This window comes from Castanea sativa, chromosome 10 (genome assembly GCF_040712315.1).
Source record: "Castanea sativa cultivar Marrone di Chiusa Pesio chromosome 10, ASM4071231v1".
NCBI classification, from domain to species: Eukaryota; Viridiplantae; Streptophyta; class Magnoliopsida; order Fagales; family Fagaceae; genus Castanea; species Castanea sativa.
Window position 1 is genome coordinate 11,303,636 of NC_134022.1, and position 13,585 is coordinate 11,317,220.

General features: G+C 35.5%; 1 protein-coding gene across 2 annotated transcripts; it reads right to left on the minus strand.

Moving 5' to 3' along the window:
• Positions 1-4,877: 4,877 nt before the first annotated feature.
• Positions 4,878-9,916, minus strand: LOC142611873 (uncharacterized). Of its 2 annotated transcripts, none has more exons than XM_075784017.1 (5): positions 9,360-9,916; positions 7,796-7,937; positions 7,172-7,256; positions 6,817-6,905; positions 4,878-5,278 (listed from the first exon to the last, which is right to left on the minus strand). In XM_075784017.1, the coding sequence occupies exons 1-5, from the start codon at positions 9,695-9,697 to the stop codon at positions 5,135-5,137; spliced, it is 798 nt and encodes a 265-aa protein (XP_075640132.1). In that variant the 5' UTR covers positions 9,698-9,916; the 3' UTR covers positions 4,878-5,134. The 2 variants fall into 2 exon arrangements, with proteins under 2 accessions (XP_075640132.1, XP_075640133.1); XM_075784018.1 differs by having other exon boundaries at positions 7,796-7,873; positions 9,392-9,910.
• Between the last annotated feature and the right edge of the window lie 3,669 nt (positions 9,917-13,585).

Consider the following 13,585-nt stretch of genomic DNA (forward strand, 5'->3'; position numbering starts at 1 on the left):
CGTCCATCTCTGTTCAGCAACACTAATAACAACCATAACTGAACTTCACAAGTTTTATGTTGTAAAACTTTATGTATTTACGTGTTTTTTTATTGTTGTTGTTGTTGTTGTTGTTGTTGTTGTCGTCGTCAATATATAAAATTTCTTTTTATTAGATTGTATAATTTATACTTCTTGAAGAACATCCTGAAAAAATTCTTGGAACTACCACGGTTATTATGATAATTTTTTTAAAAAGATCTAAGTTTTTTTTTTTAAATCTATCTTAGTTGACTTGAGCTCTACATGTGCACCCTGAGTTCAAGTTGTCCCCTAGAGTCCTAGACCTGGCAACTCTGCTACTCCTTGTTACTCTTCACTAGTCACAACATTTAATTTCCAGTGCATACTTTAGTATGAGTCTGACAACATAATAAATTGAAGGATCTATATATCAAAGAAGATTTTGTTCAGCTACCAAATTAATGGTTCAGTCCAAATTGACGCAGTGCAATATGCGCAATGGGGTAGAGTCGGTAGAACCCAACACTGAAAGCTTCAAAAGAGCAACTCGGCGACGGTCAACTTCCTTATGCTGGCACGTCAAATGATGGAAAGGCTTGACAAAAAGGAGCTCGAAGTGTGGTCTATTACAGCGTGGTCTATATGGAATGCAAGGAACCGTGCCCAGTTCAAGCAAGTGCAGACCCACCCCACTGATATATATAGGCAAGCGTTTGAGTTATTAGAAGAGTACCAACGGTTAGCCAAGCCTCCTTTAGGGGCAGCCTGAATATCAGGGGTTGGTGTGGCTCAAAGGTGGACGATATTGGCCTTAGTGGGGCTATGTAAGCTTCGCATGGTTGGACGTGGACAACCGTTGCATGGTTTTAATAGGCGGGGGTGTAGTGGGAAATCAACATGCAAATTTGCTTTAGAACGGATTGGGATGTGATGTTTTCCTTGCTTTTTCTTTGTCCTAGGTGTTAGGCTAGGTGTGTAGGCCTGAAATATCTCTGGACCCTTACTTACTCTTGTACCTTACTTTTGTTTTAATATAATTTCTAACTTTTCAGTCAAAAAAAAAAAATGTTTCATCGCCAACTTTCATGTGATACAGTCAATTCAAAACTGTAACTAAGTAGAATTGGTTATATCACGGGGCATCAACAATGACCTTGCCATGATTAGTAAAAATTGTGGTATTAGAGCTCTCATCTATTTTACACATAAAAAATTACTTCTTTTTTTTTTTCTATTTTACATACTCACTTTTACAAAACACCCACATCAGTTCATCTATTATACACTATATTTTATATAAATAATATTTTTATATTCTTTTTTAATATTATTTTATCTCCCGTTTCTTTTTCCTATTCTTCCTCTTCTTTCTTCTTCTTTCTTTTTCTTCCTCTTCTTTCTCTCACGGTCAAATCAACACCACCATCAAAACCTAGAACGCCTCTCCAATCCACCGATCTCTGTCAACACTCCATCACAAGCACCACAACCATCAAAACCCAAAAGCATCGATCCACATGCAGCAACAGCGATGGCGACGGTGATGAACGCCTCTCCAATCCACCGATCTCCATCAACACTCCATCACAAGCACCACAACCATCAAAACCTAGAAGCACCGATCAAAACCCACATCACTGATCAACCATCAAAACCCACATCACTGATCACCGATCCAACAATTACCGATCACCGATCCAAATCATCTCCCCAATCCATGATCCACGATCACCGATCACCAATCCAACAATTTTGTTCCAGTGGTTGATTTTGTGGTTGATTTTTTATTTTTGTAGTTGATTTTTGATTTTGTGTTTGTGGGAGTGTGAATATCAGAGGAAGAAAACATAGTTTTAAAAACCGAACCGAGAGCTAAACCGTTTTTTTCAAAATTTTCAGTTCCACTCGATTTTTGACCATTTTCACCAGTTTTAGGGGTTTTTACCAGACCGAACCGACTCTTGGTTCCCAGTTGAACTGGTAGGACCAGACGGTCCGGTCCGATCCAATTTTTAAACAATGGAACAAAGAGCATGATGAGGGAGAAATGCGTTCGTTTTGCAAATGGAGAAGAGAGAGAAAAAAATGAGCGAATTAGAAATTATTAAAATAGTAAATGTAAGAACTACAGTAACTGCACATATTTGCACAATTACTGTAGCTCTTGTGCATTTATGCACAATTTTACACCCACTACTACGGGTGTTTTTTTGCTCAAAATATATAAAATCAATTATTTTTTCTATTTTGCAAGACTTTACACATGCTGATACTGATGCTCTTAACATTATTCTTTTTACTCCACTACTTATAACTCACCATGTAAACAAATTATAGCAAAGTTTTGAGTTTTGTTGTAGTACTAGCATTATTCCTTTTAAATAGCTATTGTTAATGAATATGCAAGTTACATCTCAAAAAATGTTTCCCAAGTTATTTTATTTTATGGGTTTGAGTTTTAGGTATTATAACTTGATAAAATTTTAGCTTGAGAATAGGGCGAGAATAAGCTAAGGTTGTTTCCCAAGTTATTTCAAATGTAACTAGGAGCCCCTTGTTCACCACAAAAAATAAGTCTAAAGACTTCAGTTTCTTACGCGACAGATTAAAAATCAAACTATAGACAAAGAAGCAAAACTCTGTCTTGGGCTGGTAGAAAGTAGAAACATTGTGATAAAATCCGTGGCGTAGGCCTTACTCACCTACACTATCCACATTCGGAATCCCTACAAAGGTGACTATAAACTGGATGTCACTACTAGAAGATTTTGGTGTTGCTTAATAAAGGAGAATGGAAATAGTTAACTTGGAAATTTTGGGACCAAAAGTACCAAAGAAAGAATGGAGGATTGGATTTCAGACACCCTAAAGATTTCAATGCTGCCTTCATTGCAAAGATCACATGGATGATAGTAAAGAAGGGGGGATAACAAGTGCGCGAAGGCCCTATGAAACAAAAATAAGGCACGAGAAGATTGGTTCCGATAGCTCTAGTCAAGAATGCATCATGTATTTGGAAAGCAATCGAATAAATGGTCAAAGATCTTGATGGTAAAAGAGGCATGATATTTAATAGGTTATGATGCTTCAATTAATAGATGTATGGCTTGACCCTTGGGTTCTTTGGTTAGATGGATTCAAGTCTAAGCCTAAGATGTATGGCTTGACACACTCCATTCACATATGGACACTTCCTGGGTATCTTGTTACTAGGCTCTTACAAAGGCAAAATCCCTTAACAAGGGAATCTTATCCGAAATTATACCAACTGATCCAGAAGTTTGTAGACAACAGTGGCCACATGAAGATCATTGGGATATGCCCAATCCTCTTATTGGTTACAATGACCTCTACTACCATAACAATGACCTAGATGTTAAAGCTGATGTTAACGAAGAATGGTTCCAAAGAAGAGATGGATGAGACTAAATAGCTTTAACACTTAAAAAAAATTATAAATAAAAAAAGGTCCTAGAAACGTCCTGATGCAAGTGAACCTTATCCTTACCTAATAGGCATACGTATTGCCCTTGCAAAAGTCTATCCAGATGAAGACATGTTTCCAGCTAGGCCTCTACGCCCTTCACCACTTGTCATTCATAACTTAGGCCCCTATCATCTTCTGTAAAAATATAATGTTAATTGTATCTAAGCTCCGTTGTCTATAAATATAGCCCTTGTATCTTTGAAGAGGCAGAGGAGAGAGAGCCTCTGTCAGAGTGTCTTATGTCTAATGTCAAAACTCTATTGAATATAATAATATCAAAAGAATCATTATCCATACAACACCCAACAGGTTGAACACAAAGAAATACAGGTAATTGTGCGACCCACCAATTTTCAGTTAATGTACTTTTATTGGGCAAACCTGAAGCCCCTATGGTCAAAGTCCTGTAATGAATTTGTGAAGTTGAATGGGAATGCGGCCTTGATGAAAGAATCAACCTTCTTAGTTATAGTGGTTTGCGTTGATAAAGGACAGATCATGAAGACCTGGAATTAGGAAGCCCCTATTACAGAGCCAATAATAGCTGAGGCTGCAACCATACTTTAGGCTTTGGGTTCTAGAACTGGTAAAGATGGAAAGATGGAGAAATTGCAAAAGATCACAGTGGAATGGTACACTAAAATCTGTGTTGATTCCTTAAATGGGGATCCGAATAATGTGCCAGTGCCCTGGAACATACACACTGAGACAATGATGCAAAGTTGCTTAGACACTATTTTATTAGTTATTCTTTTGTTTGGGTCAATCGTGAGCCGAACTCAATTGCTCATGCACTAGCCAAATTTGATGCCCACCAAAGACTTCAATTTTTTTTTTTGTTGTTGTAATACAACTTCGGATCCAGATCCCATTCAATAACCTAGCTACTGCACAGGATCTGAATTCTAAAACTTCTCTCCCTCCCTCTATTAAAGGCTTGGTTGAGAGATGTTCTTGCTTAGAATAATGTAATTTGAGCATCTTTTTGGTATTGCTTCTGCTGAGTCCATACTAATACAGAATTATGCATATAATTCAACAAAGTAATAAACAGCTTGGTTTGGATAGCGATGATAGTATTTTTACCATGAAGAAATTGGCTAGAAACATTGTTCTATATGTTATGTTAATTGGGACATCAAGAATGTTTGTGGTTTTGAGGCTTATAACTCTGACGAAGTTTGTCATTTGTTCATATATATATATATATATTGGTAATTTGGTACTTAATAGTTATTGCATTTTATAAGTAATTTGTATTAATACAGATTTTAGCGTACCATGGCTATGACTACCACGGCTATGACTAAGTTTTAAAAATTATACATGTTGCAACTTGCGATGGGCCTTGAATTTACTGCGTCAATTTTCATCTATAATACCCAGAGAAGCAAAGATTCATTTGAGCAAATATATATAAAAAAAAAAAAAATGTTACCAGGGGGAAAAAATCTTATTCAATTTCAGTATTCCAGAGAACCAAAGGGAAGCAGCTCTCCAGATCTATAAGACATTTTCTCCGCCCCAAAAAACATTCAAACACCAATGGATTCTCAATAGAATGGCATCAGTTCAGCCTCCACTGGGTGATCATGTTAGATGACTTGTGCTTTAATTAGTTTGATGATTGCTCGTGTCAGGAAATCAAGTACCACTGCAGCTGACAATAAAAGGTTTAACAAAGTCAATAAATTCAGAGGTCCTGATCCCCAGCTTCAGATCAACCTCCCCACCACCCAACCAGAAGAAATCAGGATGAAGTTTTACAATTGCTTCATCCAAAATCACCTGAAATCAAGCCAATGGTATATAAAATACTATCTCCTCTATAAAAATGCAAAATATCTTTCTGAACTCATTTAACAACAATTTTACTGTGGTCATAAAAATCAAACAATGTCATTTCATTTGTATTCTTTCCTCTCTAATTTGTTATGTGTTATCATGACAGTGTTTAAAAATAATAATAATTTCATTAAACAAAAGGAACTTTCATTCATTTAATTTCAAACAATTTGTAAGAATCTTAAAACATTATATCATGGCTCTACAAAATTTATTTGCAAAAGCTCAAACTACCCAGCTAGCTGATTCCTTTCTAAGTGTCACCCCAATTCTTATAGATAAAGTAGATTGCCAGAAAACCATTGATACAGTCAATCATTCAATAGTGGGCCAGCATATAATACATTCAAAAACTTCCCTGAAGGATCCTAATTCCTAACTTTCACCTATAGGGATAGAATGATAATTGGAACCATCGACCCACCCAACAGCTGGCAGTGGGACAAAAGGTTAGAAAGATTAAATCATAAATAGAGGTTCTGTAAGATGAAATGCATATTGCACATGGAGAACGTTCCATGTTCCCACCAAAATATATTGGAACCTCTGTCTGAAACTTTGAATACACCAGTTGCATGGCTGTAATCAAGCCCAGGAAATTAAATATATATTACCAATGAGTTACTTGTAAACTGGGAAGCACATACACTGCAAAATTGCCAACGTACTAGTGTCGAACACGTATCCAACATGGACACAAATGTGTCATGATGCACTCAGGAAGAAAAAATCATTTTTTAATTCAGTTTTTCTATTTTGATGTTGAATGTTGTTTATTTGAGCTCTTTTTATGGGTGTCTAGTTTACCCTAACTCTTTTATTCATACTTTAAACAACATTTTATTATCTTTAAATTAATTTTAGATATATTTCCAGACATTTCATTGTTGTTACATACTTTTTAAATCCAAAATAAACATAACTTATTCCAAAAATAAAATGTATATACCTAAAAATAAATATTAATTAATTAATTAATTGTCGTATCCTCAATGTATAGTATCCTAGTTTTTCAAGAAATGTCATGTCACCGTACTACGTGTCATGTTGTACTATCATCATGTCCGTATCCATGCTACATGGCTTGTAAATCAAGTAGGAAAGGACATTCTAAAAGCACTGCCTGGAAATGTGTCAAATGCATGTGTACAGCAAAAAGAACTTATATAAACTTCAAAAACCTTGAGCATGTTGGAAGAACCAGCAACATAAATTTAGATAGAATTTCTATTTATGTTCCCTCTAATTATACTAACATTTTGAACACGTTGATCAATTACTAGTAAGTTAACTACCAACACAAAAAGTTTCAAGAACAATGCAGAATATGAATTCTTACCTATGAAAAAAAAAATGCAGAATATGAAATCCAGTAAATGATAAAAGATAATAACAGCAAAAGGACCATATCAAATGACATGAACAAGGATTCACTTCAACTGTCATATCAAGCTGGAATAATTAAATAGAGAATGTTTTACCGGAATGTCTGTTTTCATGCCAATACATGTCACTGCATTGTGCTCAAATCCAGTTAACTTCAAAGACGTATCCTCAGGAGCAAGCCTCACTGCATAATCATTTTAAAACATTACAACTTCTTAGTTAGTATGTCAGATATGTTTTAGTTTTTTACACCTAATTATACTACTGGGGACATTTTGTCAACATAGTAAAGAATATTGCATTTTTTTTCTTTGGTATGGTAAGCCAACAATATAAGTATGGCTAGTTCAGTCCATTTCAGAACAGTAATAAATGTTTGCAATGCACATATATTCAGTAACTCTGGAACTTCTTTGTAACTTTTTGATAATTAAGTCTATGACAACTTACAGTTGAATTTCTTTTTAGCTATCTGGCCATTGTTGAGCAAATACAGAAAGTTTTTAACAGTTTCAGCATTGAATCGAGCAGTGTACTGCAATAAAGAGAATGTCCAAACGAGATGGTTTAGCCAAGTCAGACAGCAGATTCTTATGGCCTGTTTGGGAGTTTAGAGGAGGAGGAGAGTAGAGGGGAGTAGAGGGGAGGGGAGTAGTGGGGAGGAGAGTAGAGTAGAATGATTACCCTCCACTTGTTTGGATGTTTTTATAATTAGAAAGGGGGAAGGGAGTAATTAGCCCTTCCCCTTATTTTTAACATTGTAATTTTATAAATATAATAAGGGTAAATTAGGTAACTTACTTTATCAATAATTTTATGTGCTCTACTCTCCCTCCAAATCTCTCCAATTTGGGGGAATTAAAAATGAGGGAGTTGGAAGTAGTTGAAACCCCTTCAAACCCCTCCAAACCCCTCCCCCTCCTTCCTTAAAAAACTCCCAAACAAGGTAATTGAATTACTCCCCTTCCCTCTACTCTACTCCCCCTCCTTTTTTAAACATCCAAACAGGCCATTAATGAATTGGAGAGAAAGAGGGAGAGAGACAGACAGACAGACAGAGACAGAGAGAAATACCTGAACAACAACAACATAATACTTTGAATTGTTTCGATCACTACAATCAATGACATTAGATGGTGCTTGAGTGTTGACCTGATGGAAATGAACTAACTTTAGACCCAAAGAAAAAGCTAGTAGTTCATCATAACATGAACTCCTGATGCAAGGGAAAGCAGTGAGTTGAGTATCAAACTTCAGAAAAATTGAATAGTTTCAAGCCACACAATATCATTGACGCCATTGCATAATCTACAGAGATATGCAAAAGTTGCACAAAATAAAATTGTACACTATGAATCATATTTAGAGGTATCTAACAACAGAATGGATGGGGCATACTACATATTGAAGAATCATAAACACCAATTATCCCAAAGTCCAACACACATGGTGAAAGATCAATGTTTATAACTAATCAAATATGATAGTTAATGATGTCAGCCAAAAAAGAAGAAAAGAAAAAGGGAGGGGGGTGGGGGAGGCAGTCATACTATCACACTATGGTGCATTTACCATAAGAGTAAGTGCCATATCTGATTAGGTGGCTCCAACAATTTTACACAGCTGTAATAATACCATAACAATTTGCTTGGCCAATGCAGGGTCAGCTCTTCCCTTTTTTGTTTTTTGATAATTAAAGGATCGGTTCTACCTTTAGGTGTCTTAGGCAATTGCAATTGCCTAACAAGCAAGGCCCCCTAGTGAAAGAAGGCCCTGTAATTCTGGTCCCATAGGCTCTTATTAAAGGATGATAGTGTACAAAAATATTGTATCATATCTCGACTGTTTTCTCAAAGATGATACTATTTATGATGTTGATGGTTTAGATTTATTCCAATTAAGAAAAAAAAAAAAGATTTATTGCAACTAACATACTAAATTTTATAAAAACTTAAAAAGACTAGATTCTTTTCCAAAATGCATGTATTGCTTATTGACTACATTTGTTACAATTATTTTTGTAGAAAGAAGTTTTTCAAAATTAAAATTGATAAAACCCTACCTAAGATCGACAATGCTACAAGAAACATTAAGTGTGTTAGTTATATTATCAATTAAATAGTAAATGTTAGCAATACTTAGTACAAAAACTTTTTTTTTTTGATACTTAATTAATAATTTCACATGGTGAGAGGAATGAATTCTAAGTACATTATTTAACTGATATTTAGATAGAAGAAGAGTCCTGCGCCAATAACCTGAGCTATCAGCTATGACAAAACAAGTTTTACAAAGAAGTGTGTTTTAACTTGAGCACCCAAACAAATTATTGCAAGATGAAATTCCCAACATTAACCCATGATACATTATCGTTCCCATTCCTCTTCCAGTTGATTCTACCCTACATATGCTTCTAGAAATCTTTTCATTATAAAATTTTGATCCTAAATTATCAGTCAAATTTGTCTTAAACTTTTTAAAGGTTGTTGACCCATTCCTGAAAAACTAATTCACTATTATCACATCGAATTTGGTCTTACAATCCATTGATCAATGTGTCCTCTAAACTTAAATTTCAACCAAACAAGCAACGATAGCAATTGAAAAACTATTAAGGCTGAAGCTTAAAGTGCATTACGATTGTAAAAGACATTGAAATTGTAGTTGTACCAGGACGATGCTTTTGCAGAGATGATCGATGGAGGCGGCGCCGAGAGCGTCTCGTCGGGCTTCGAATGGCCAATCGTAGTAATCGGCGGGGACTTTCTTGAACGAGAAGTCGTTTACGCCGTTGGTTCGGAGGATAGAGGAGAGGCGAGATCCGGTGTCGCTGTCGCAGATTGGGTTGGAGGAGGGAACAGAGTCAGGGTCAGCGATAGAGAGTGGCGCAGAGAGGTCAAGTAAGAGCTCTAGTTTTGATATGCGTTCCAGGATTTGGGTTTGAACTCGCTCTAGCTCTGCTAATGTCTTTTCCATTCTGCACTACCCTCTCTCTCTCTCTCTCTCTCTCTCTCTCTCTGTGAGTCACTGGTTCCCTCTCTTCCGTTTTAAAAAAAAAGACAAATTGGATTGAATCTACTCAACCTAGGCTGCTTTTTCTTCTTGTTTTTGTCAAGGGTTTGTGTTTCATTGGGGTAGATTATACGAATGGGCAAAACTTGGGTTTATTTGTTCCTTACGCACAATGGACACTTGGCACGGTTTAAAAGTTCACGGCCCTTTTAAGTCACCTACTTTCATCCAACAATTTGTTTTGACTACACAAGCCTCATAGTAATTATATGTGCCAATGGTAGAAATGGAGAAGGATATAGCAGGAATAAAAGAATTTTCAATAAGCTATATAGTTGAATTTGATTGTCCTTAAAACAATATACTTTCTTTTTTTTTTTTTGGTTGCATTTGTTAAGGATCAACTCATTGCTGGACTCAACTATATCACATGGGAGAGGAAGAAATTTGGTACTAATCAATGAGAAACAACCTCTCAACCATTCAGAGCTCCGCGAGTGACAGCTAAGTGTGTTGAAATCATACTAATGGCCTACACTCACTAAACAAGTGAGTTAGGTTGATTGGGTTACCGCTCACCTCGATAATTCATGATATCCTACTAATGGTCTCCACTCCATCGAGTTAACCTAACGTTACTTATCCCATTATGCAAAGGGTTTCCTCACCTCAAAAAATGGAACAATATGGAGATCAATTTTGATTCATCTCGAGAATATGTATACACGCATGCAAATGCACACGTGCGCATGTGCACACACATGATAAGTTTGGTGAATCGAAATTTTTTCACCTTTTTCACCATTTTTGGGATGGAATATTGTGATTTATTCATAATAGAGTAATGTCAACTTAGAGTTGAAAGTGGTGTTACGTTAATCTTAACTTACCTAACAAGTTGTAAAAACTAAAAATTGTCCTTAGCATTGCTCATTTATATAATTATGTAATACACACACACACACACACACACACACACACACACACATATATATATATATATATATATAATTTACATACATATTATTAATAGTTTTATGCATATCTTATTGCTATTTTAAAACATTCGATATTCACATGGTTGGTCCTTCCCTTTTCTCTTATCCCTCTCACTCTCATCTGCACTGATTCCAACCCAATTAAGAAAGACTCTATGCTTCCATCCTAATCAAAATTGTCTTACTCTACACAAGCTTTCCTATCTTTAAGTGGAAATGGAGATATGCACGCACCCGACCAAGATCTGAAACCATTTTATTGCCATCTTGAATTGGTAGGAATAGTGACTTGTATTCTAAATAAGAAGTAGCATTGATTTCTAGTTTAGGGACTAATGGACATAGCAAATCCTATAAAACCCAATGCAATTAATTTATTTTTTGTTTGTTTTGGGATGAATTATAGGTCAGGGTGCAAATGACAACCCCCTCCCCCCTACTCGGCTACACCCGAGGGGAGGGGGATAGTAAGAGTATATCATAAAATCTTAACATATTGGGTAGGGGTGTCCAGACCTGACCCACACTCACCAGACTGACCAAACCGCCCGATCCTCACCTGATTTCAGCCCGAATCGATGCTCCCGTCGGTTGGTGAGGGTTTCTGCACCTAAGACCCAATGCCGACAGGTCAAGTGGAGCGTTTTCTTCTTTAAAACCCAAGCCACCCGACCCAACTGATGTTATATACAAATCCAACCAACTCCAACAAGATCAAGCTCAAATTCAAGGAGATCCAACAAGATATTTGGTGAGATTTAGCCAAATTTCAGCAATTTTGGTGCAGATTTCGACAAATTTTAGTGCAAATGTAGTGAGTTTTTGCATATTTCAGTAATTTTTTTGCAAATTCCGGCGACATTTGCAAGCTTCGACGACCTTCTCCACCGACCAAACTAACCTGAACACCACCCAAACCCGAAATCGACTCGACCAATTGACACCGGCGGTCGGTTTCAGGTCCCTCTACCTTCCACCCGACGCTTGCAAGTTAGGTCCGGGATGGGTCCAAAACCGACCCAGCTTGACCCATGGACAGCCCTAGTATTAGGTTAAGGTTTCTTTGTAGACACTATAAAGTCATTTTATCTTCTAGTGGATTTTTTGTGTCCAGTGGTACACTCTCATATCTCCGCTAATATTTCTAAAAATTCAAAATCTTTAACACAAATACTCCCTTCATAAAATACGGAAAACAAAAAATTATTTGAATAGTGCATTTTTATGGTAGTTTTTTCTTAAGTATAAATTACAAATAATTTAATAGTATTATTAATCACTATGGGTTGAAACTTAGATGTTTCCATTGAAATATCAAGAGATGACAATTCAGTCATATGGCTCTTGGCATTTAATTTATTAGTTTTGAAACTACTTGATTTAATTTGTTATAGTCTTTTTTCCGGTTTCTAGTCTGATATTCACCCTAATGTTTGGAGGCCTTTCCGAGTTCCGATTTCTTCAAACTTGGTATCTCTGGAAATTTATGGATGTCTAGTTTCCATAGGCTCTAACCTTGCAAGATTTGGAGCTATGGTCGTCAAGATATCGCGTCTTGAAGGGAAGTGACGAGTGCAGGAAATTCAATGACTTTTTTCATGAAAAATTTATTTCCTCCAATCCGTGCAGATATTATCAAGCCCTTTCTATGGGAGGTAATCGACACCTTATACTTTACACAGTTTTAAAACGGATTGCTCCAATTTGTGCTCAATTGGTACAGTTTTTCGTGCAAAGTTGGTCCAAAAACAACCCTTTTAACTTGAAAAAAGTGAAACATTTAATCAGGGTTCTGGAGTTTTATTGATATCTCATTCATTTTAACTCCAAATTTGCCCCGTGAACTATCATTTTAAAGGGAAAATATGACCTACAAGATAGTTCAAAATTTAGCCCAATCGGACAATCAGATCTATCATTTTAAAGGGAAAATATGACCTACGAGATAGTCCAAAATTTAGCCCAATCGGACGATCAAATAAAGAAGTCAACTTTTTTACCATACCTAGCTAGGGTTTTAGGTTTTAATTCTAATTAGAAGGGTTTTAATTGTTGCAACTTTTTGATTCACCATCTAATTGTGTTGCATTTATTTATTACCCTTTTTTTGGCTTTGAAACTCACAATTCGCACTTTTTTTTTTTGAATTTTTTTGTATTTTGATATTTGTTTTACACATTAATCGGGATCGGACAAAATAATGAATCGACACCTATAACATGTCATATTGAATTATTTGCTCAATCACTCATATTCAATCTACTTTACACATTATTTGAGTACTTTATTGTTTTATCTTCAGATTAGGCAAGTTGGCTCTCTATCCAATTGAGTTACAAATAATCCAAGTTCAAATGATAAAATATTAGATGGATTCTTGAATACCTAGTGTTTTTCTCTATTAATTTCTTTAAAATTTGTTTTGCTATAATTGTAGTTTTAATATTATCTTGCTCCATCCTTGGGTGGAAAAACAAACAAAAAATTATTTTCATTTTCTACATAATAATAGAGGGGCAGCTCCTTCCTTTTTAATGCAATTCTTATTAACCCAAAAAAAATCTTGGTTGGGAAAGTGAAATATCAAGATATTAGTAAAAGAATGCAGTCTTTATTCTCCATGGACTAATGAAGTATCTTTCTGGAATGTTTGAAACTTCAAATATATATATATATATATATATATAAAAGTGGAATGTTTGAAACTTCAAATATATATATTTATATATATATATATATAAGTGGAATGTTTGAAACTTCAAATATATATATATATGACTTATGAGAACGGATGTTCAAGTCTTCTTTGCTACTGTTTCTCAAAAAAATAAAAGAAAAAAGAAAGTCATCTTCG